Source organism: Camelus ferus, chromosome 14, assembly GCF_009834535.1.
Source record: "Camelus ferus isolate YT-003-E chromosome 14, BCGSAC_Cfer_1.0, whole genome shotgun sequence".
NCBI classification, from domain to species: Eukaryota; Metazoa; Chordata; class Mammalia; order Artiodactyla; family Camelidae; genus Camelus; species Camelus ferus.
Window position 1 is genome coordinate 34719378 of NC_045709.1, and position 25125 is coordinate 34744502.

General features: G+C 42.1%; 1 protein-coding gene across 15 annotated transcripts in view; it reads left to right on the top strand.

Annotated features, from left to right (window-relative positions):
• DOCK9 (dedicator of cytokinesis 9) overlaps window positions 1-25125 on the top strand; it is a 256298-nt gene that overhangs the window by 189859 nt on the left and 41314 nt on the right. For 5 of the 15 annotated variants that reach the window (XM_032496730.1, XM_032496733.1, XM_014568158.2 and 2 more), the window contains exons 28-38: window positions 1256-1402; window positions 1615-1698; window positions 2435-2546; window positions 5720-5898; window positions 6142-6255; window positions 8557-8677; window positions 12739-12872; window positions 14917-15031; window positions 18425-18491; window positions 20024-20071; window positions 22640-22776. In XM_032496730.1, coding sequence (XP_032352621.1) covers window positions 1256-1402; window positions 1615-1698; window positions 2435-2546; window positions 5720-5898; window positions 6142-6255; window positions 8557-8677; window positions 12739-12872; window positions 14917-15031; window positions 18425-18491; window positions 20024-20071; window positions 22640-22776 — 1258 coding nt within the window. Of the gene's footprint in view, window positions 1-1255; window positions 1403-1614; window positions 1699-2434; window positions 2547-2878; window positions 2921-5719; window positions 5899-6141; window positions 6256-8556; window positions 8678-12738; window positions 12873-14916; window positions 15032-18424; window positions 18492-20023; window positions 20072-22639; window positions 22777-23323; window positions 23368-25125 lie in introns of all 15 variants that reach the window. The other 10 variants (XM_032496736.1, XM_032496734.1, XM_032496732.1 and 7 more) reach the window with 4 other exon arrangements.

The window sequence follows — 25125 nt, forward strand, 5'->3', positions numbered from 1 at the left end:
CATTCACAGACTCAAGCTCCAATCCAATTATCCAGCCCAGGTGTCACCGTCGTCTGCATGGTGGAGAAGCTGACTCACCAGCACCCCACATTCCAGGCAGTGGTGAGGAGAAGGACTTAGAAGGAAAGCAGCTCCTTTTATGGGCATGGCTGGGAGAAGCTGGTGTCATTTCCTCTTTCAGCCCATTGACCAGAACTAGTCACATGGCCCTTATCTAGCCACAAGTTGTGCTGGGAATTGTAGTCTCTGGCTGGGCAGCCATGTGCCCCTGTAAAACCCAAGAGATCCACTACGAAAAGGGAGAAGGAAAGGAAGGATATTAAAAATCAGTTAGTATTCTTTACTGAATCTCTCCAAGCTTTGGTTTCCTCATCTGTCAGGTGGGGATGAAACCCGCCCCACCGTTGTGGCTGTTAGAATCACACGCATGCGTGGATCAGTGTCCTGGAGCGTCTGGCTCAGCCTTCTTCCCATCCCTCAGTAGATTGTTCTAGGTATCGGGGCAGGAGAAGGGGCAGCGTGGCATCACAGAGCAGAAAGAGCACAGGCTTAGAACTCACTGTAGATCTGGGTTTGAATCTTTGTTATTATTAGCTGTGTGACTGAAGACACATTTACCCAGCCTCTGACCCTCTGTAAAATGAGGGTTAAAAGTTTATAAGAGTTTAATGAAAAAGTATATAAAAATACTTAGTGCAGTGTCTGGTGTATAGAAGATACACGGTTAAGTAGTAGCTAATTGCTAAGTGATCTCCGTGTAATTTCTTAGGTAAGCATGCCTGATGGGGAAAACTTATTATGTAAAGTTAATTTAAAGGGACTGCTTCTAAGCAGTTTCAACTAGTGACATACAATCACCATTCCATGTATTTTCAGTTTGAATACTTGAAGCTTAAACCTAAACCAGTGTTCTCTAAAGAAATCTCTGAAAGGTACAGGCATTAGAATAACCCAGAGTAAAATGCAATAAAAATGCAGGTCTGATCAGAATCTCTGGGAGTAAAGGTGCATTTTTATAAATACTTCCATGGTGGTCTTTATCATGCTGAAGTCTAAGACCTCAGGTCTAATCCACAGCACTTATTTGAAGTATTAGAATACTTGTACAGTACTTTGAGAGAAGAGAGAATAATTTATTTTATCTAATTTCAGATAAATAAGATGGGATTTTTAAATGAACTCAGGGATGAGATTTTTTTCCCCCAAAAGGCTGCAACTTAAAAAATAATGAATGTTTGCTCTAAATCATTTTTAGTTATTACGAAACCAGAGATTTCCCGCGTCCTATCATCATGCAGTGGAAACTGTTGTGAATATGCTGATGCCACACATCACTCAGAAGTTTCGAGATAACCCAGAGGCGTCTAAGAATGCGAATCATAGCCTGGCTGTGTTCATCAAGGTGGGGGCCTCCAGGGGAGAGGGGATCCGCCAAGTGCCTAGCACGCTCTTTCTAGCAGAGTGACTCCTGCATAGCAGGTGCTCACTTAATGTTGATGGCAGGTTTTTATGGTAAAGGATAAATGTATTCACAAGAAATGCTGATTTCAACCCAACTTTCCCACCAAAATTGGGACCTAAATACTTAACCTTTTTGGGTTGTTTGCTCCACAGAGATGTTTCACCTTCATGGACAGGGGCTTCGTCTTTAAGCAGATCAACAACTACATCAGCTGCTTTGCTCCTGGAGATCCTAAGGTAGAGAGTGTGTGTGTGTGTGTGTGTGTGTGTGTGTGTGTGTGTGTGTGTGTGTGTTAGTTATACGTTGTTCTTTCTTCCTCACTGAGTGCTATCTGATACCCACCTATTTCTCTATGTTCACATCAGTATTTTCTTTCAGTCCCAGAGGCACAATTCACTCCCCTCTCTGGGAGATGCTAACTAGTACTAACTAGTACTTGCATTAATGTGTGAGATACAATAGGGACACAGTAATTCCAAACATAACATAAACATACCTATTGATTTTTCTCATAAATACCTGAAATGACTTCTTAGCTGCAAAACTAAAAGTATCTGTGGTGTGAATCATAGTTTATTTATCAAGGTAACAGAGTAACCATGTAGCCTTTCTCTGGTAGAATTATCTGTCTCTTCCCTTGTGTGTCTATTTTAAAGCTCTGCCTTACTCATTTATTAATTGGATTGAATCTGTCTATGATTATAAGCTGTCTGAAATCCTTTACTGAAGTAGGAGGAACATAAAAAATAAATGCCCTAAAAGTCAGTGGAGGATATTGTTTAATGAAATGCATTCCCAGTTTTCAAACAAATCCCTGCAGCTATTCTGAAACCTGCACAATAGTCTGGAGCATGCAGTTCTCAGAGAGAGAAGAGGCTAAAGACTGGCTGTGTGATTCCTAGAGGTTATTAGGATGCTGTATAAAGTATCCACTGAGGTGTTTAACTTATGACTAACCATTTTTTCCTGCAGACCCTCTTTGAATACAAATTTGAATTTCTCCGTGTGGTGTGCAATCATGAACATTATATTCCTTTGAATTTACCAATGCCATTTGGAAAAGGCAGGATTCAAAGATATCAAGGTAATCTCTGTTTAAATATATTAATCCTAGTCTTTTCAGAAAGACAGCCATTCATTTTTAATAAGAAAAGAGAATTAGTTCAAACATGACATTAGAATTACCTGATTTTTTCATTGATGAATTAATTTTTTTCTTGTTAAGTTTCCATTTTGAAAAAATGGATGAAGTATTATATGGGACCTTACTGTTTTTAGCAAACTTACCATACTACAGATCATGCCACTGTGACTCTTTTTCATTGAAAAATTCCATTGCTTAAACAATAGAAATCCATTTTATTTACTGCAGTTTATTTTCATTTGTTTCACTTTTCCTTTTTTCTTACGAATTAGCTTTTCTTTCACCAACTGTGGAGTCAAATGACACTCCTGTAGGTAGGTGTGGGGTGTGACGCTTGCTTTCTTGCATTTTCCTCCTTTAAAAGAAAAAGAATGCAAGTGATTGCTGAAATGCTTCCGTATGCTATTCATTTAGGCATTTCCCATATACTTGGATCAGTTTTAAAATTCATGACAAACCAGTGAATTTGTTCCCGCTGTCAGTGAGACATTGCAATAACATCCCCGGGAGGCATCTTGGTTTTTGCTCCTGGGGCCGCTAGGTCCTCTAGGATGTTTCTTTAAGAAGTAAAGCAAACGAAAAGCTCTGCTTCACTTCAAAACTGTATTATTCCACCACTTTCATAGTCCTTGTTTCTAGCAGTAGCAGTAACCTATGTCACAAGCAACACGGCTTTTCACATGCTTTTTGTTTGCATGTTGAGTCTTTATTAACTGTTCCACATCCTAGAGATTTCTTTGTCTTCATCGAGTAAGTCAGATGAATCAAATTAGTCTGTAAAGTCTGTCAAGTAATAGTTACTGAGTTTAGTGCCTTGTATGTGCTCAGGATTATTTATGCTAAAGGAGAGAAATGGTAGAAGGATGCCACCAAACTCTCAATGACACCTCAATCAGCTGACTCTGAAACTGAGAGAGAGAGACAGAGAGGCATTCATCCAGAGACATAAGTAGCTTCCCCCCGGACAGACTTGGGCTGCCTTTCAAAGAGCAGGAAGGGGGTCTGTGGCCTGAAGTTGGCTCTCATGCATTCGACAAATACGTATTTACCTGGCACCAACTACACCTGGCCTTGGGATACAGTCGTGGACAACAAGGATGACGTCCCCAGCTGTCTTACCTGTGTGACGTACATAGAATATTAGAGATAAGTGCTAAGGAGAGAAAAATAAAGCAAGGGAAGGTGATAGGAAATGGGGTGGCGTTTGAGATCAGGTGGCCAGGAAAAGCCTTACTGAGGTGACTTCGGGATGATAATTGAAGGCGAGGGGTTGAGCATTCTAGGCCCAGGGAACCGCTGTCCATTCAGCATCCCCATCCAACCTGGCCCCCCGCCCGTCTCACTCACACGGTTCCCCACACGTCAGACACACCTGCCACTCCCAGCTCTTCAAACACGGCACGCCCACCCGACACTTCTTCACCTCAACCAGCACCTCCCTGCGGGAGCCTCATCCTCCTCCCGGCCAGTCACTCAGCACCTCTGAGGTGGGGCTGGCTGGGTCTCCCCCTCCCCTCTCCCAGGGCCCCTCCTGGAGTGAATTGCTTCCCACCCTGCACTCCAGACTAGTCACCCCCACCTCACCCACTGTCCACGAATAGCCCACCTGAATTGGAGACCACGACTCTCTTTTCCTCTCACCTGTCAGGGTGCTGAGGACAGCTCTTCACGCCCAGTGGCTGGGGAGTGAACGTGTGCTGATGCCTGTCCTCCCCTCTGACCTGGCAGGCCCAGTGGCTTATTCTGCAGGACTGAGTGAGTCGGAGACCCTTCAGGTACCCTGCAGACACGCACAAGCTCTTAGTAGGCTGTCAGGGTACTTGGTGGCTAGAAGGGCTGCCCTAGGCGGGTGGTCTGGGTCACCTACAGATAATTTCCATGACTGCACTGATAGGAATAAGGGTGGGTTTTTTTTTCTGCATTCTCCTTCCTCTCACCCTTCTCACCTGCTCCTCCACTTTTCTCTCTGTGCACGCACACATACACACATGTACAGTTACACCCATAAATAATTTTCTTCTGTGAATTCAAGCTGTGAACTGTCTTTTCAATAAACTGGGCTTAAAAATCATAAACTGTTGACATGAGTATTCCAGGATGATGAACACTCTTTCCCTTCCTTCTGTTGAAGGGTTTCATAGGAGTTGGGTCAGACAGACCTTGATTAGGTTTAGAAGCAAGTATCTAAAACAGAATTAAAGTCAAAGGAGAGGCCTATAGATTTTCCTCTAACAATGGATTCAGTATGAGAATTTAAATCTGAGCTACAGCTTACTGGAAAGGTGTGTTTCAACTTCAAAGTGTGATGTTCAGCTGCTTTGACTTACCCTCCCTCAGTGGAGTTCACGTTTGTGTCTCTCTTTTCCAGAGGAGCTTTCAGTCTTGTCACTTAGCTTGCTGATGATTTACTAGTTTGATTTGGTACTCTGTCCATTTTAGTTCTAATTTTAATATAAATGAAACTAACATGTTTTCAATTTGCTTTTTGAAGTTCAGAAGTTTTAAGAGTATATTATAGAAAATTCTAAGTTAAATTAGATCTTCATTCAGTGATAGCAAAATAGGTTCTATGCTAACTCGTTCATTTTACACAGTTGGGTTTTAATGAGGGTAGATGGACATTAATGACAAGGAAACAGATAAATGAAGTCATGTAGTGTGAAGAAATTCTAAGAGACCATGTATATTTATTCTTTAATTACGTGTTTGTTATGCACGTATTACTTCTCTATAATGTTGTCAATTAGTACAGCTTTATTTTTAAATTTTGTATCAATAACAAAATTGCATTAGTAGTATAACATACTGTTCTATATTCTGAAAATTGGTGCTAAAACTTTTCACTAACTCAGTAATTATGTAGGATGTAATATCTTCCAAAATCAAAATCCAGTGCATTTATTTGTATTTAAATTTTGTTTTCATTTAGGAGTTCAGTGTGTTAAGAAGTAGAGTAGTATTTTAGATAATCAACACTTGCCTGTTCAAAGCCAAGTCTAATCATCTGTTGACACACACAGAGGGGCTGGATGCAGAGGGTGGGCTTGGTTTTTATTTTTTCTCAGAGAGCGCTGCAACCTCTCTAACTGAAGCGGTTTCTATCCTCATTTCAGACCTCCAGCTTGACTATGCATTAACGGATGAGTTCTGCAGAAACCACTTCTTGGTGGGACTATTACTGAGGGAGGTGGGGACCGCCCTCCAGGAGTTCAGGGAGGTCCGGCTGATTGCCATCAGCGTGCTCAAGAACCTGCTGATAAAGCATTCTTTTGACGACAGATATGCTTCCAGGGTGAGTCATCCCTGATGGGAGGAAATGTGGATGGAGAAATGTCTTTCATTTTGGGTAATATAAAGAAAATAAGCAAAGAGAAAATGAGTGGTAACCACACTAAGACTCTTCTCTGTTTATGTAATAAAATCTAATAGCAGATCCTTATAGGAGGGGTGCAAATACAGGAGATCGCCAGTGCCAGCTCAGCGCATCATCACTTCTCAGAGTCTGGGATAACTTACACTGTGTGCTTTGTTTCAGAGCCATCAAGCCAGGATAGCCACTCTCTACCTGCCTCTGTTTGGTCTGTTGATTGAGAATGTCCAGCGGATCAATGTGAGAGATGTGTCTCCTTTCCCTGTGAACCCTGGCAGTGTACGTATGCACAGTCACACACACACTTCCTGTATTTGTTTCCTGCGGCTGCCCTAGTACCACAAACTGGGTGGCTACAAACGACAGAAATTCATTCTTTCACAGCCAGAAGGCCAGAAATCCAAAATCAAGGTGTCAGTTGGATTGATAACTTCTGGAGGCTCTGGTTGAAGAGTCGGTTCCCTGCCTGTGTCCTAGCTTCTGGTGGTTGCCCAGAATCCTTGCGTTCTTTGGCTTGTGGCTGCATCACTCCAGCCTCTGCCTCTGTCTTCACATGGTGTTCTCCCTGGTTTGGGTCTGTGTCTCTGGGGTCCTGTCCTGTCCTTATAAGGACACCAGTGCTTGGATTTAGGGCCCACCCTAATCCAGGATGACCTCATCTTATCTTACATCTTAATTACATCTGCAAAGACTCTATTTCAAATAAGGTCACATTCTGAGGTTCTGGGTGGATATGAATTTGAGAGGGGGGCTACGACACACTATTCAACTATACACCTCCCATTTTTGCCCCTAAAACCATCATAATCTACAGTATTGTTGGTAAATTGCATTTCTGGCTAAGATGGGGTCAATCAGTAAACCTTCAACTCTTTGTGTGTGTGTGTGTATGTGTATTTTTCTTGTTTTCTCTGCAGGGGGTAATTAGGCTTAGTTATTTATTTATTTATTTTTAGAGGAGGTGCTGGGGATTGAACCCAGGACCTCGTGCGTGCTAAGCATGTGCTCTACCACTTGAGCTTTACCCTCCCCTCAACCTTCAACTCTTGTTAAAAATCATTATAAATAACCATGTTTTCCTGATGGCTCAATATCTTCTAAGATGTCAGGATCTTCTTTGCATATCCAACACAAACTTATAGAGGAAGGAGTTTATTTAAAAAAAAAAAAAAAAACATGATTCTAGCTTTTGAGAGCTCAGTGCTAGCCCCAGTTCTCATGTAACATATACACAGTCTCTGCCTTTTTGGGATAAAGTTTCTCTGTGTCTGGAAAATTAGAAAGTCAGACTGGATGTCAAGGAGGCCAAGGTGAGTGACTCCTCCTCCCCAAACTGATCACCTTATTTTAGCTTTATGCAGTCATTTAAAGGTATACTAGAAATTAAGTTGACTGAAGGATGATGCCAGAAATGATCTCAAAACATTTTGGTTTGGGGGTGTAGGTATAGCTCAGTGGTAGAGCGCATGCTTAGCATGCATGAGGTCCTGGGTCCCATCCCCAGTACCTCCATTAAAAAATAAGTAAATAAATCACTAAACAAACCTAATTACCTGCCTCCTCCCCCTATAAAAAAAAGTTTTCGTTGGAGACAATCTGCCATTAATTTGGACAGGTGTTGGTGGTTCCACAGTTTCCATTTCCTGTTCCTTCTGGACCCATGAACTGGCTCAGTTGTTCATCTTGCTGGTTTGTCATTACAGCATACACCTGGGGAGTTTTCTTTTGTGTGTTTCTGCCCCTTCTTCCCCAATCATGATGCTTTGTCCCGTATTTTATACATTCTCTCCCCCTCTGAGTACATCTCTACATAATGGTGCATTGAGATGAGCCACATTTATAGAACAAGTTTGTAGTTCCAAAGAGGGTGAATGTTCAATGTCCTTAAAGGGCATGCATCACACTGATCTCACCCTCTCCAACACTATTTCACACCTGTGTTCTCGAAATCTGTCTGCTTTTCTAATCAGGATAAGTAATTCAGGGTGTACTGCTCCCTCTCTGTCCTGCTATAACCCTGAGAAGAATGAACGCCAGCTTTTCTCTGGCCTTCATCCCGCTAAAATCCCTTTGTGACACAACTTCATAATGAACATAATCTCTCTGCTGATTGAGAGTTCACATGAGGCTCCAGGCTTGCAGAGATTTTCACTGCTGCTATTGTTAAGTCTGCTGCTCATTTGGGAGGATTTCTGACGTGAGAGAAAAACCAACATTCCAGTTAAAGCACATGAGGCCTTTTCTGAAGGAAAAAACATACTGAAATCATCTAAAGAAATGTTCGGCATCAGAGCTCTGGAAAGGGAAAGGTGCTAGACCTTCTGGGGAAAGCAATGACTTTGGGGCCAAGATTTCTCTGCCCCGCAGACCCGAAGTACTCTGTGCTCCCCCCTCCTTCTCCTTCTCTGGTCCCCCCGCCGGCCTCCCTCTTACACGTGGGGCAGCCACTCACCCCTCAGGCACGTTTGAGATGCCAGGCTGTTTCCTCCTGTTCTTCCACTTGGCCCACACTTCCAAGAACAGTGGGTGAATCTTTTCAAGTCGTCTTCAATTATTTCTTCTCTCTCTCCCCTCTGACAGACTGTGAAGGAGGAGTCACTTACTCTGCCAGCTGTAAATCCGTTGGTGACACCGCAGAAGTCTGGGAACACGCTGGATAGCAGCCTGCACAAGGACCTCTTTGGCGCCATCTCTGGCATCGGTAATGCTGGCCACTCTGGTCTGCTGCCCCTAGTCTGATTCTGAGAGTGTCTTTAATCCGACTGTTTGTCAGCTTTCAAATTAGAACTTTGAAGTCTTGAGCTCCTCCTTCAGATATTCTTTTCCTGATTTTGCTTCTCAACCCTACGCTGAAAATAAAGATCCGAAGTTCTCAGGAATTCTAGATACAGTACACTTAATCACATATTTGTACTGTTTGCTTTTTGTTTAATGCTTGTGAATTTTTCATTTTAAGTCTTCAAATTGGCTTGTTTATGCTTTTAAGAAAAGAATGTGTTTGCAGGTGTGTGTGGACGGTAGGGTTTATTTGTAGGGTTCACCATGTAGATGAAATGTGATGCAGTAATTCCTGAAGGAGGTACTGGTTTATGGCTAGCATGCAGTCCCGAAAGCAGTTTTCTAAAATCTTCTTTCCTAGAATATTTTTTCAATCTGAAATAACGTTAGAGCAGCCCCCACAGGGAGGAAAACAGATGGCATAAATCAAGATTCAAATTGAGTCGTTTTTCCATAAGAAAATGCCTGAGAAATGTACTTATTAATATTCTGACTAATTGAGCCCATGTGCCAGCTACTTCATAAAGATAATGGTACAAAATATATATATATATATATATGTAAATTTTTGTAGAATTATCACAGACATGCCCAGGCTGACGCTGTCTTCATTTCTCCCTCTTTAAACCACAGTTTGAATAAATGAAGCATCCTGCTGTGGCTGGTGCTCAGACCACCCAGTAATGGGACTAACTCATAGGGCAGAACAAAGGGCAGTCCTTTCATCTAAGTAATCTGCAGGACTGTTGTTTGTTCTGAGTTTATGTCCTTGGCTTTTGTGTTGTTCCTGTTGCCTACAAGCTATTTCACACAGGCCATGACACTGGCCAGACTATAAAATTGGAAACCTCACCCCAGTGCTCAAATGTATCCTATGACACCAATACCAGTCGTTACCTTACTTATGTCTGTGTGCATTTTTCATAGTTATACTTACTTCATTTGGCGTCGTAAAGATTAAATGAGTTAATTCATGCAAAATGCAGAGCCCGGCTTGTGTTTCTGCTGCCTTTCCCGTGGGGCCCGGGCCCTGTCTTTGCCTTCCTCTGTCCACACACTGCTCTGGGAGTAGGGAAGGGTTCCCTTCAGAGGGTTGGTCTGCAGCAGTTCACAGCACTGGCTTTAAAGTCAGACCGATGTGGCTTTCGATCCAGACTCCACCATTTACAATTACCATGGATAGGATGTTTCTCCTCTTCACCCTGTGTCCACATCTCAAAAAACAGGGTCATGGTGAGGGATGAAGAGCTAGTTCGATGTGCGCAGTGCTTGGCAGGGTAGATGCTCAGAGTTGTTAAATGACTGCCATTATAACAAGCACAGTTTGTGATCATGCTTTGTGATTTACTCTCAGTAGCCAATTAGATGAGTCGCAGAGCCTAACTCTTAACCTTGTCCTCTCTGACCTGTATTCTGTAGGATTCCAGACTTTGTGGAAATGATGAAACTAGAATGAGGTGATGTTTTGACCCTGACTTTTTCCTCCAGTTCCACATTCCCCTTATTAGGGTTTGGGATGCCTTGAGAATGCAGAGACGAGCCATTGGTGTCTTTAGCACAAACTTCAGTTGCTCTGTGTTCATAGTGAAGTTACCAAAAGTACTTGAGACTGATTTTGTCCCTTTTCACTCTTTCTTGAATTTCAAGATCTGGATCTGCTTTTCATAGGAATTCACCACAACAGACTTACTTTACTCAGGCTTTTTCTATGTCTCCCGCCCCTCCCCACCACCTTTAAAGACTTAAATCCTTGTTCCCTTTTAGGAATGCCTTCCTGGGAAGCCCCCATCTTTGGATTTACTAGTTGTTTTCTGGTAGCTTTAGCTTTTATTCATCAAGGAATTTCCAGTTAATTTTAGCCCGAGTACTTATCCTTCAAGAGCAGACCTGAGGAAATTCTGTGTCCACACTTACTGAGAATGTACCCTCAGCAGTTTTTTTTTTAATGTGTTTGGAACATGGTGCATGAAAATTTCTAAAACTGATTCATTGCCTGAATAATACTCTGAGATGACATTCACTTTAAAACACACATATTCTTAGGCCCAAGGTTCCATTTTCCACCTACTACTCAGTGTATTGCATTTTGCTGTCCTTACAAAGGGGAGAGAGTTGAACTAAACTTTTCATTTTACTTACAGGTTGTTTGAGGTTTTTAAAAGTAAGGCACTTGGCCAGGATATTAAATACACACACACACACACACAGAACAATAGTTCTACTGAACATGTTGATTTTGATTTATTGCATTTTCATCTGTTTTCCTTAGATTATGACTCTTGTTGTGGAATTGATCCTAAAACTGAGAATTTAAGGTCTAATTTTACTTTACTGAGAGCCTCTTCCTCCTGAGCTCTGTGTTCTACATTACATTTGAAGTCCAGTTATATGAGGAGGACAATACTTCTAATCTGGTCATAATGCACACTTCTTTTTTGAGTGTAGAAGACTTGTGGCCCTTTCGTAGAGTTTTTTACATGGTACTTGTGACAGTCTATCACACAGGTCCTCTTCTGGGGAGGTGCGGCTGTGTGGTTTACATGTTCCCAGCTTCACTTGCATTTTCAAATTCTCCTGACTCTTCTCTTCTTGATACACTTAATACATTGAATCGGTTTCAGGGATGGTGGCGGATAATCCTGTGTGTCAGGTAGGGGGAGGGATTAACTTAGAGGTGCCTTAGTCCACGGCAGCTGATGTGCAGGCTGAAACCTGAAAACGACCTGCCCGGTCTGCAGCGCCAGGTAAAGGTGTCTCCAGGGGAGGCAGCGGGGTGTGGGAGGCTGTGCTTATGGCCTCCTGCAGCACATGCCAAAAGTCTTCCTGTGCGGTGTGCGCCGCCAGCCAGGCCTCTCCGCCAGGGGTGTGCCTTTTGGGTCAGCACAGAATGTACAAGTCTGAGAGTCATTTTTAATTATGTGATTTATTTAAATCTTATCTAAGCAGGAAGTCAATCTATTACTTTTTCAAAATTCCATAATATTGAGGTAGAGGCTGACTTCTACCTTAAACTGCTGTCTTCTTCGCAGATGTCACAAATTTTATTTCCAAGCTTGATTTCCATTCTGCTTGTAACTGTTTATTGCAGAGATTCCCAGACATTCTCAGTTTAGAGCACCCTTACTGTCCCAGAAGTTTTTTTCACAGGGTCCCCAGGCCAGAAGAAACACCCAGTGATTCTGTTTATTAGGTACTTAGGGCCAAATAACTTAAGAAGTACTTACAACCTAACAACTTAATAGGCATTTGAAAACTATATACATGAATTTAAAGAAAAAACTTGTGTTTTATTTTTAATAACCACAGTTCTTACTAATGGAATGTGTGTGCCTGTTTGGCGCTGCACAGCTTCTCAAATTTGGAATCAGATTGCTCACCGACATTCTCATTTCCTGTTCCATGTTGATTTTCACCCAGTACTTGCTTTTTATCATAGCAACCACCAAATACCCTGCTTCACAAAGATACGACATCATGGAAAGGAATGTAGCACAATTTAAGGTTGAAACTACAGTTTCCAGCAAATGTCAAATATCACTGTGTTTTCCTTGAAAATCTAAACTGTCCCATAACACCCCTCAGAGATTTTAGGGTGCCTCAGCGTACCTTTTGAGGACTGCAGGTTTACTGCATGGCTTAGTTTTTTTGATTTGATAGTTGTAGATCATTTTATCTTTTCAATTTTTTGAAGTCCTTATTCCATCCTAGTCTGAAACAGAATTTTCTCCTTTAGTCTGAGCAATCAAAGGTGGTTACTCATAAGTGAATTGATAATTATATCTGAACATTTCAGATTCAAATTTATTTTTATCTCACTCTCTATGGCCTGATTCTTTAAAGGGAAAGTAATTGAATGCAACTCTTGAACCAACTTCCTAACAGAAAAGATAAGTGCCATAAAAGCAATTTCTCTTAAAGTTCAGTACTTACCTCTGTTCTGTTCTGTCTCTCCAAACTTTTGGTCTTGGTTTGATTGCTGTTTAGCTTCTCCATATACAAACTCAACTCCAAACATCAATAGCGTGAGAAATGCTGATTCAAGAGGATCTCTCATAAGCACAGATTCCGGGAACAGCCTTCCAGAAAGGAACAGTGAAAAGAGCAATTCCCTGGACAAGGTAATTTCTTTTCATATAACTTAAGTGTTTCTTATAACTAACGATTTAGCCCGAAGTAGACACACTTAATGTTCTAGTGTTCATTAAGTGTGACCCTTTTTTTCCCTTAAATAACTCAGTTAACCTGGGGCAGATGATCAGAGTATTATCTAAGGATGGGCCCATTCCCTGATCCCCCCGATTCCTGTTTCCAGGGTTTCAGATCAGGGCAGTGTTTACAGTGGAGGACTTTGAGCAAATGGTTCTGGCAGTTTGGACAGGTAGGGGAATCAAAATGCCACTCACTCAGAATCGCCCCTGTCTGTGTGCCAGAGAACACCATTTGTAACATAGTCATCCATGCAGACAGGCGTTGGCTCCAAAGCTGACTCCTGAAAAGATTAACTGATCATACTGGTGATTCAGAGAGGAGGCTTTCCACTCACACTGTGCTCCCAGCCCCAACCTAACACATCCTCCTATTTAACTATTTCTCTTGAAATAACTGAGACTCGGGCTATTTGGAAATTCGTGCGAATGGATCAGGCTCGGACTGAAACCTGGAACCATGATAGGTTAGTCTCACCTTGGCTACTGTTTTCCTAAGTTGTTTCAAGTTATAGGCGAACACGTGTACTGACCAACAGGTGACCCACTTGGGGATGTGTCCCTAGTTCTCAGAACCGTGGAAGACATCCTTCCTCGGCATCAGGTTTGTCACCATACCTTTAGTATCATGGCTGGCCTTGACGGGAACCTTAGCCGCGGTTCTGCGGAGGCGCGAGCATCTCTGCAGGCACGAGCATCTCCGTACAGCCGTGTGTCACGATGTGTCCACCTTTTCCCTTGACCCTGACACGCCCGCGTGTGTAGAGGGAGAAGCTGCTCCGAAGGCACTCGACTTGCGTCCCGCGCGGTGCGGGAGAGGAGGAGGAGAGCGGCCAGTCGGCCAGGAGACAGCGGGTCACCGTGGACTTATCGCTGCTGACGCTTCCGCCGCTGCCGGAGGAAGCCGTGCCCCCCGCACCCCACATCCCGCTGCTACTGGCCCAGAGCTCCCCGGGTGGCTCTGCTGAAGTGGGTGGGCGAGTCCGCGCATGTGCTCTGCAGTTTTGCCACTGATCGCACCTGTATTTCCTCCTGTAGTAAAAGTACCCACGCGCGTTAATTCAAACTCGTTTATTAAATATTTTTTCCAATTGCCCACCCACCAATACCTTGAATGAAAGATATTTCTCACTGATCTTTCCACTTTAGTATTTGGCCAAAAAAAAAAAAAAATCCTGATTTCAATTGGAAATACAACTTTGAAAATTTTTAAATCTCCTGTGTTTTTTAAACAAGATGCGATTCTTGTTTTATTTATTTATTTATTTTTATGTGAACACTTTGAACGTGTGAACCTGCTGTCTAGTGGCAAAACTACCCTCACCCTGCGCCCTGAGCTTTCTGAAGTTTCCGGTGCTGAGCTAAGCTGATGGTGGAGTGATCGCATCTGTTTACGGCTTTGCGGTGCTCTGCTAAGGTGTCACTCCTTATCCCTATACAGCTGCACGTGGTCTTCCCCCAAAGATGCCCCAGGATGTAACTGGACCACAGTGACTCTGCTTCCGGCTTTAGTGGCTGGTACACAGTAGCACCATGGACTTAATTTGCTGTTTCAGCCACTGACGTGTTCCTGGGGCTGTGCTTGGTTTGGCCCTGTCTTCTGAATCGTCATTTCTGTGTTTGATCTCAGCACATAAACTTTTTTGCATGAAGTTTTACTTGGCATTTCAGAACTAAGCCAGTAGCTACAACTGTGGTTATCCAATTTGGAAGGTCTGGGCCTTCTGGCTTGTCTCAGGAGAGTGTGCAAAGGAGGCAAGACAGACCTTCTGTGGAATAGCCCATGTATAGCTGGCAATGGCGTGCCTGTAGTTTGTTGACAAATCATTTATACCTTCTAATTTGTATGATTTGACTCAATTCTAAGAATCTTTCTCTTCCAAGGGAAAAAAGTGAACCTAATTTTGTTTTACCTGTAATGAAGGAGAAAAATCACCTGTGTTTTTTTTTTCTTTAGCATCAACAGAGTGGCACTTTGGGAAATTCTGTGGTCCGCTGTGACAAACTTGACCAGTCTGAGATTAAGAGCCTGCTGATGTGTTTCCTCTACATCTTAAAGAGCATGTCTGATGGTAGGTCAAAAGGAAGATTTCCTGTTTTGCTTTCCTTGTTTCAGTATTTTGTTTATTTTTTTTAATTGTAATTGATTGAAAGAATTTAAGGATTTTCTCTGTTGTTTGAAATACATGTTAATTTATTAAATGTAGTAGAACTAAGTCTTAATTTGGGAATTTATGTTTATTATTGTATTCTAGAAAATGGGTTCTAAAATGTGAATGGGTCTTTTTAAAAAATTTATATTAAAACTCAGACCTGCCATCTTCACTAAAGGAGACAGAGCAGATAAATGAAGTAGTTTCTTTTTTCCTTTAATTTCATTTGTCCAAAAAAACTTACTGGCAATTTGCAAAACTCTATTAGTCCATGTCTTGAATTTGAGTTTGTAGTGTTGGTGACCCAAGCATCTCTTTATTTAGACTGTGTGTGACATTCCTGTTTTTAATTGGACATGAGGTGTGTTTAGTTTTCTAATGGAAATAGTGGTATCGTGGTTGACTAAGTTTCTGGTTAAGGATTTGACAACCACATTTTTTAATAGAAATGACCACAACCATGAGTGCTTTGTCAGTACCATGCAGAGCTTGTAAACATCCACGACGGGACAGTTCCCACTCTGCTCATATGATAGAACCAGTCACGTGAAACTGCTGTAGGACAGTGTCACAGTCCTTATCTTGGTCAGAGCTCTTCTTACTTTCCCTCTAACAAATTAAAACGTGTTCTATGAGCTTCATTAAGGTAATTGAGTGAAGATTAACTTTTTTGGAAATAAAGTGCCATTTTCTGAGACCTGAAGACCCCTTGTCTGGTGGCAGCAGTGTGGGCATTGAACACCCAGGGGAGGTGTTTCTGCTGCAGAAAGTGTTTCTTTTGTACCAGACTTCAATTTCAGCGGCATTGAGGGTTGGACCTTATGACTTGGGTTAGGAGGAGCATGCCTGTCCTTAAAATGCTTCAGGACTGGGGTAGTTTATTCTTCTGTCGATTTGTTACTTTAAAATAACTGTTTTCTTTGGGGAAAAAAAAAAACAGACAGGATTTTTTGTGAATGATGACCACATACAAAGGGACCAGGGCCCTTATTCTTATATTTGAGTTATAAAGTTGAAATTTTTCCCACTAAGTCAAAAGTTACACATTTTAATCATGGTAGTGAGTTTTAGCCAGTATCATAATCCTGTTTTTCCTTTGTTGAGAGTTTTCCTTAAAGTATTGTAAGTTTCAACTATTAAATATGATATGTAACTAGAATGTTACTGCTTTAAACAAAAGCAAATATACCAGAAATTTTTCATCCAAGTGAAAGTTATCCTTTAAAGTCAGTCCTTTAGAAGGCCAGGCATGTATTTTAAAAATGCAACAACCTCTTGAAAGCAATTTTAAAATATCTTTTTTTTCAGCTAGTGTAAGGTTATAATTTTTTTCCTTTATAGTTAGAATTTTTGTGTGTGTCCCATTTAAGAAATCTTAACCTACCTCCAGGGTCGTGAACATACTCACCTATATTTTCTTTAAAAAGCTGTCTTATTTAAATTTTCACATTAAATCTTAATATCTATCAAGCATTGATTTTTGTGTATTGTATGGAGTGGGGAGAAATTGCCTTTAGAATAGTTTACCAGACAGCCAGACTCAGTCGTGTAACTCAGTAGCTACTTTTTCCTTTATCCCACCTTTAATGAGCACCTCCTACACTCAGGGCCCCTCACTCTCTGCACCTTCCTATGCCTCCTCCCTCCTTTGTAGAAGTTAGCTGTCTTCCCCATCTCCTCAGCCAAGAGCCAGAGCACAGAGCAAGGGAAGGCCGTGCTGGTGCCGCCCAGCTTGCCAGCAGATTCTGTGTGTGCTGGTATGGCCACAGATGTTTACAGATTGACCCCAGGCGGCCCTCCAGCATTCACTTGGCTCCCTGGGTTCCCACCACACCAGGATGACCAGCCTCAAGTAATCAGTGTCTGTCCCTCTGGATTCTAAACTCAAAATCCCTAAGAGATGGAAGCTCTCCAACCCACCCTCTGGTCTAAGAGCCAAACGTGGCTTTCAAAATCAGATGCACTTGATTTAACCCCCATTCCACCAGCATCCTCTAGGATGGTATTCGGAAGAGTTCCTTAGCTTCTCTGAGCCTTCATTATTCATTAGTTCATCTGTAAATGGGAACTCTGCCCAGATCACGGTAAGGATTCGATGGCAGGATATATGTGAGATCATGAGACCTAGCTCAGTGCCTAGTGTAACAGACACTTGGTGTGTATCCCGCGGCTTTTCCTGCCTGCCACATTCCTGACACGTGTAGAACAGAAGCCGTGGCCTTGCATCTTCATCAGCCGCTAGCATCTTTGAGCCACCCTCTCTCTTGTCTCAGGCCCCAGGGACTCAGTGTCTTTGAGAGAAATCTCTTTACCCATTTCTCAACTTAAGTGTAAACTGTAGGAATGCAGAAATGTTTTTGTCAAATAACCCTCTTTGTGCAGTGCTATGTGGTTAAGGGTCATACACAGAATGCTTTCTGTCAATAAATTTGTAGGATTTGCCTTAACGAAAAATATGCCCAGTTGCTCTTGATGAAGAGGGATGGTTCTAACTAATCACCAGTACATTGTACCATCGTGTTGGGAAATTGAAGTTCTCATACACTGCTTGTCTGGAAGGCTATTTGGCAGTGTCTGTCCAACTTTAAATGCACATACCATCAACATGGCTGTGTCACGTCTAAGAATATGTCCTATAGATGTAGTTAGTTGGACGAGTATGCAGAGACCCATTGAAAAGGATGTTCATGATTCATAACAGCAAAGGATTTGGGGGAAAGCAAGTAAATGTCTAGTAGTAGGGGAGCTGGGTAACTCAATTATAGTGCATCCACGGAGAGGAATACTATGCAGCTTCAGAAAGACTGAGATAGATCCAAGCTATATTAGTGAATTAAAACTCAAAGGGCAAAACAGTGTGTGTGGGATGTGTGCTTCCGTTTCAGTGTGTGTGTGTGTGTGTGTGTGTGTTTAGGAGGGTGATACTTGTGTACATGTAAGAATTGTCAGCAGGCTCTCTGTTGGGGAAGGACACTGTAGTGGGTAAAGAGAGGGCCTGACTTGAGACTACCTGCCCACTTGTATTCTTTGAATTTTCCAGTCCATTTAAGAGCGCATTATGTATCCATTAAGTAGGTACCATGTAGAGATAGATGGTGTATGATGAAATTAAAGTGTTCAGATGTAGCATCTTTAAATTAACTAAGCCTGTTGTCCGCGTTCTCCAGTACAGACTGGGCACTGTGGTCTGTCCTTTGATCATCTATGAGAGGCGGCAGGGAGGGTTTGGAGGCCTACATTCTGGTCTCTTCCCATCTTATAATGTGCAAAATATGCACCATCATTCTAACCAAATACACGTTTACTTTGTAGACGCTTTGTTTACGTATTGGAACAAGGCTTCAACATCCGAACTTATGGACTTTTTTACAATATCTGAGTGAGTAGTTTTGTCTTTGCTCATTGACCCTTGATTTTTCCTACCTAATTAAGAAGTGCGAAGATACTATGTAGTTGAGCCACAAATACAGGATACCCACATCCACACTTACTCTTTAAGCTCTCTCTCCTGGACCTGACCCCATCACCTGCTTTCGGAAACTCATGACCAAGTGGGCAGTGACCAGCATTAAATTACTAGATATGTGATTGTTATACATGAGTGTTTACTACTTATGTGTACAAGCCATTTTAATAAAGTAACGAAATTTATTAATGGAATTGGGTGGATGCTGCATTTCTAAGTTGAATCTAACTTAAATCAAGCAGATGCAGAGACTGAGAAAAGTTGCTATAATTTAAAAATACATGATGAGTAAAAGTGAAATCTAAAATATGGTCTGTATTATTTTATCTCTTTTAAGTTTCTGTTTCCCTTTAAACTTTTTACTTTTAGAAACACAAATCCACAATCCCTTATCCAAAACTGATGAGGCCAGGTGATTTTCCAAATGCAAAATGTTTTTGATTTTTGAAAATGTTGCATAGTATATTTCACAATTCCCCCAGTTGGTCTCAGGGAGCACCCCACAATAAAGCACATTATTGTTTCTGCAGTAAGAAATAACTTCTGTGGTCCTATGATTGTTCACAGTAATTGGTTAAATCGTGACCAAGTAGCTTTATGTCTATTATTTGGGATCATGATTTGCTGCCAAATGTGTTTGCATGAGTTTGGGTGGGAACCCATGGTGTTCCTAGCTTTGTACATTTTGAAATTGCAGTCTTGATTCCCAGTCTCAGGGCCACTTCCTCTGATGAGTTGCAGTTGGGGATTGTCACATGTGAGACAAGATTCAGCACTAGAAGTACTGACTAGACATTATTTTAACTGCCTCTTCTTAAATATATACTTCAAAAAATATAAATGTCATGGATATAGTAAGATAAAACAAAAAAGCACACACTTGCTGTCTGTGAGAGACCAGTCCATGTATTTGAATCAAAAGAGAAGCTCTTTAGTGCGGTGGGATAGCTCAAGTGGTAGGGTGCGTGCTTAGCATGCACAAGGTCCTGGGTTCAGTCCCCCGTACCTCCTCTAAAAATAAATAAGTAAACCTAATTACCTCCCCCTTCCCCCCAAAAAGCTCCTTACATAGGTGGACTGAGGACAATTACGCAGCTCAGAACAACACACATGGTTTCCACTGTGACTTCTGAGGCAAACGTAGAGTAAATGTCCAAACCCTCAGTCATTGGACAGTCATGTCCATCCTGGGTCTCTACTCTGTGTCACTCAGACCACCCATCAGGGTACAGAGAGCAGCACAATATGGAGCCTTCTTTGCATTTGATCATTTTCTCCAGGTTTAGAGGGACCTTCCAGAGAATTTCTGAAAACCAGAAGTAAGGGGCTAGTGGTAGATGTAAGAGTGCATTGAATGTGTCACTGTAAATGGGTTTAAATAAAGCAATGTGTCAAAAATAATTTTATCTTCACACTTCCCTAATAATCTTTCTTCCTGTCCGCAGGGTCTGCTTGCACCAGTTCCAGTACATGGGGAAGCGCTACATAGCCAGGTACCGTGGGGGGTTTTGCTTAAAGTGTTGTGTCCTTCTCTGTGTTACTTGGATCTGAAAATGGGGAAATTGTCATCTCTGGTGATTGGCAGTTCGAATTCTCATAAGCAGCCACCAAGACAGTTGGCAGGTCTTTGGATGGCTGCCATGAAATCTGGTAGCGTCTTCCACCCACGTTCCTGCGCTCCTTCTGTCTCGTTCTGTCTCAGGCATGTCTCTGGGAAAGATCTTCCTCTGTGGCCTGTTGCTGCACTTCTGCACTTCCTTCCAAGTTCTCCCTCGTCATCTGTTCCTTCTGTCTCTTTCTCTTCTCCCAGTTCCTCTGGATGCATCTTCTCACTCTTTTTTTTCCTTCCTCAGTGATTTCTCTTCCCGTGTTTCCCTTTCAAAGGTCCTTTTTTACCCTTCCACCTCCCAGCGACAAAGATACTCATTTCTCATCCAACCACTTTCCCTCATTCTTAATGAAAAAATGAGGGACTTCCACAAAAACCATCTCTAAAAGTGAGCTTCTTCTCTTTTCTGAATAAGCTGTCTGAGCCCTATGTTGTTACCTGACCAGAACTCTTTGTAGTATCATGAACCCTCACTGCCCCGTCCCAGCCCAGACTCTCAGTTCGGCCCTAAGTTTGAGGTGAGCTGGACACTCATCACTGATGGGCAGCCAAGCATCCTCCTCTGCAGGTGCCCCTCAGCACGTTTGGTCCTTCCGCAGTCCTCACTCCTGCCCTGTCGCCGTTCACTGTGTCTGTGTTTGTCTTTTGTGTTGTGTATTCCGTGGTAATGTATTCACAGGGTCTTGGTCTAAGTATCCTACTTTTCTGTTGTTACTCTTTTTAAAGTTTAATTATAAGTAAACATATTTATGTTTTAAGAAAAACTTTAATATTAATTATCATTGAGATTTTCCTCTCATCTGTAATTCTATTTTACAGCAGTGAAATAGGGAAGAGATTTTTAATAGACTAGACTTTGCTTTTATATATTGACATTGTTCTTTTCTTAGGATATTTGAGAAATTTTCAGAATTGTGTTCTGTGTTAAAGAAAAGTATGTTTTTTTTTCCCTAAAGAGAGCAAATTTAGAGAATGTTTTGTGCTTTCCTCCTATTAATGTGTTCTATTTTTAGTTGAAATGTGGTGGCACTTAATGTTCTCTAATCTTAACTCTTCTTTTGGTCATAACAGTAATTTTTGCATTTGAGTTTTTCAAGTACCAAATGCAAGTATATACAAGGTGCCCCTATACAGTAACCTCCTTATGCAATAACTTTAGTCCTTTGGACTTTGTCCTATAAAGATGGGCAGACAGCATATTTGTAACAGAATGACACTGTGCTGGGGGAGCTTCACACCCTCTTGCAGTAACTGTCACCTGTGTCACAAGGTGGCATTTGGAAAATATTGTGCAAATAGGAGGAAACACGTCAGAGCTGAACGTGGTGAACGTGGGAAGCTGAAGATTTCTGCCCCAACAAACTAGTTTGGAATTGGGTTTTGTGAAATAGTTAACTTATTCTTTCAGTGGCTATAAATTTAATTTTTTTAAAGAAAATTCTTCCAACTTCCTAAGCACCCTGTATATATTTGTGCATAAAAGTATGCTTCCTTGGACTGTCTTAAAAACGAGTGGGCATAGGAGGGTGGGGGTAGGGGATGGCGTGACTTTGTAACATGCACAATGGAAAGACGTGCCCTGTTCTGTCGAAAATTGCCATGGTCTCTGCCGCATGTGAAGCAGACCTTGGGCGGTGATTTAGATGTTGTCAGTGCTGGCCCTCTGTGGCGGTCCAGTTCTGTGAATACTGTGCCTTCTCATTGTGTCACTTTGGAATCACCCAGCAGCATGCTGCCCGATGATATTCCATGCATGCCCTGTCCTACTCCACACAATAACACAGTGAGGGAGACGGCTGGCTACGGGACGGGGGCAGGTGTCATTCCAGCGCTGGTCTCATTTGTCATCTGCTCTGGTGATGGTACACAGTAGGAAGTTAGCTGTTTGATTGCTAACCCAGATCACTTTTCTGTTTCCTCACTTGACTGCTGACAAGTCTAACAAAGGGTGTGGCTCTTCTCCTTCTTGCCTGGGTAAGAATCAAGGTGTCAAACCGCCTCATATCATCCCTCCCGTTGCATGTTTGTTCTCTGCTTCTTCCAGCACATTCTTTAATTTAAAAAAAAATTTGGCTCTTTAATAACATATATAATCTGAAAAGATCCGTGGTGTTTTGGCAGTTATCTGAATGCTAACCTTTAACGCCACGTTGGACTGATGCTCAGTTTTTTGAAAAGCAGCATCTCTAAAGGACTTTCCAAAACTGAAAAAGTCTCTGCTTTGGCCTGGTTTTTTGCTCCTTCGTCTTCAGGTGCTTTGCCGTGAACTGTGTAAGCACTGCTGCCTGTGTGTGTGTCTCTGGCTCACGTGGCCCCAAACAGGCTCCGCTGCGCTTGGTCTGCTCGTGGCCAGTGTCCTTCTTGCTGTGTCCTGGCCTCACTAATGCTCCCTGTCTCGCTGCAGTGTAACAAGTCTAACTTTTGCTTCTATCCCATTTCACTCATGTTGCAGGAACCAGGAGGGGTTGGGACCCATAGTTCATGATCGAAAATCTCAGACATTGCCTGTTTCCCGTAACAGAACAGGAATGATGCATGCCAGATTGCAGCAGCTGGGCAGCCTGGATAACTCTCTCACTTTTAACCACAGTAAGTCCCATGACACACCATCGTAACAGCCAGCCATCTCATGTGACAGCTCAGAGGGGAGAGCCCTAGGCCACAGCACACCACATCACCAACTCGACTTTTCTTCCAGCTTAGAGCAGTAGGATGAAGAGCTCGTGGCGCAGTTCCCTTCCTTGGAGGAGAATGACATAATGTGGCACGTGGTCAACTACGGCACCAGACCTGAAAGCCTGGCCCCTTTGCCCCAGCCCCTTTCCTGGGTGTTTTTAAAACAAAATCTGGCCTGTGTAAGAGCCAAACTTTCTCTGACTTTTTAAAGTTAATATTTGGATTCACTGCCAGTAGCTGACTTATGGTCAGTTTCCCCCTGAAACCCCAGAGAACGTCTGGGGCAGGTTTCTCCCGCCCTCCCAATCCCATGCGTGTAATTGATCAAGCGTGCACATTCTGACATTCCAGCCCTGAATGTATGTGAATACTTAAACTGCTCTGAAAATGTAAAGCCCGCGAATCATTGTGTGAGGGTGTGGAAAAGCCAATAACAAAGTGACTTTTTCTGTGTTTTCAGTGTGAGAAAGATATCAAGTGTGCTTGGAATTTCTGTAGACAATGGTAAGATTTAATCAGGTTGAAGTCTGCTTACGAGGCCGCTTCACTTGCAAACCGAGACCTCTTTGTTCATCTCGCCTTCCTAACTTTGGGGCTTCCTAACTTCACCATAGAGACTCTGCCAACATGTGGGAGCATATCTTTAATTTACTTTTATCAATTGCCAGAGGGGACATAGCATCATGTGCTGTTTCTAGAAATCTGAGTGTTTAATCTTCTTAAGGGTTTCTCAAAGCAGAAAACCTAAAAAGTGTCAACCATGCAATGCTTTAAAAACTAATGTGATCATTTCTGTCAGTGGTGTGTTCTCTCAGTTGTCTCATCTTCTCTCCAAGCATGATATAGCTAGTTATTCTTAAGTTTTAGACAATTGTTTCTACTATCCCAAGTAATGTCTTTAATACATGGTTATTAATACCTTCTCATCATTTCTAATCTTAAGAATTCATTCCATTCACTGTGATTTCCATACCTATTTCTTAATATAGGCTAGGAGTAAAGACAATATTCCCAGCTCCTTAAATTGATAATAGTTCAAAATAAGAAGACTGAGGAATCAAAATACAACAGCTCCCTACCTTCCCACCCCAACAAAGTTAAATGTAATGGGTATAGTCTCTATAAAATTCCAGGCTTACTTTAAATCAGTAAGTTGTCAGTCTTCCACGCACCAAATTGGTAGCCTTCAAATGCTAGTTCTGGGTTCTATGTTTAGCTGTAGAATGTACTTTAGGGACACATCTAAGGCTACAATACTTGATTTTTCCACATCTTGTCCATTAGGGCTTTTTTAGCTCTGTAGACAATGCGTTGAAACAAACAAAGCAAGGAGTTTCATTATTTTTAGTTTTCATTTCCTATTTAGCAAAGAGAAATGAAATCTCCACTATTCTGCAGGACCTGCTACACTGCCTTTGCCCAGATAATTTATAACACAGGGCCTGCCTCACCATCAGTTGAAATAAGTGCTTAAAATTTAAAACACTTAAAAAAAAAATCATAAGCAGACCAAGGCCCCACCTCCAAAGATAATCATTTAGGAAACATAGAAAACAAAAATAAAATGAATGATCAACACATGAATAAATAACCTTCATCCAGTAAGATATGCAGCAGCTCCTCCCACTGCAAACGCTTGAACTGTAGGAGAGAGACAGCTGGCTGTGTTCTGCTGCCAAAAACCATACTGTGAACACGGCTGATTTCCATTCTCTCTTGCTGCTACCCGCAGAGAACCCCATCCTGCCCGCCCCCCTCCTCATCCACCCTGAATTTTTTTCTTTAGTCAGTTTTCAGTGACACCACCCTCAATCAAAGTTTCTCCTTCTGCCTTCCCAGTCAACAGTGTGTAGCTAATTATTTTAGCCTCCTTCTTCGTGCCTCCAATTCCTGCTCATCCCAGAAAGTTCCTGATGTCTCCGAGTCCTGCACCTTAGAACTCAGTCTTCACTTACATCTCTAATTCTGATTCTGTATTTGGGTGGCTTCAGCCTCTGCCTCCATTAGCTTTTTGAGCTCCAAATGGTCACCTTGGCCGAAAGCCACAGAGAAGGGAGTGTTTACTGTATGTATACATGTGTATGTGCATGCACATGTATATGTATATATACAGACATGGGTCTTTACATCAGTACCTAGGTATTTTATGGGAAATTTGTAAACCCCCCCCAAAATAACTCCTGTTTAACAATGAATACAGTACCTTCTGTTGGGCCAACCAATGTGACATAGATCCAATATGTGAGAGACTTCCTGGAATGC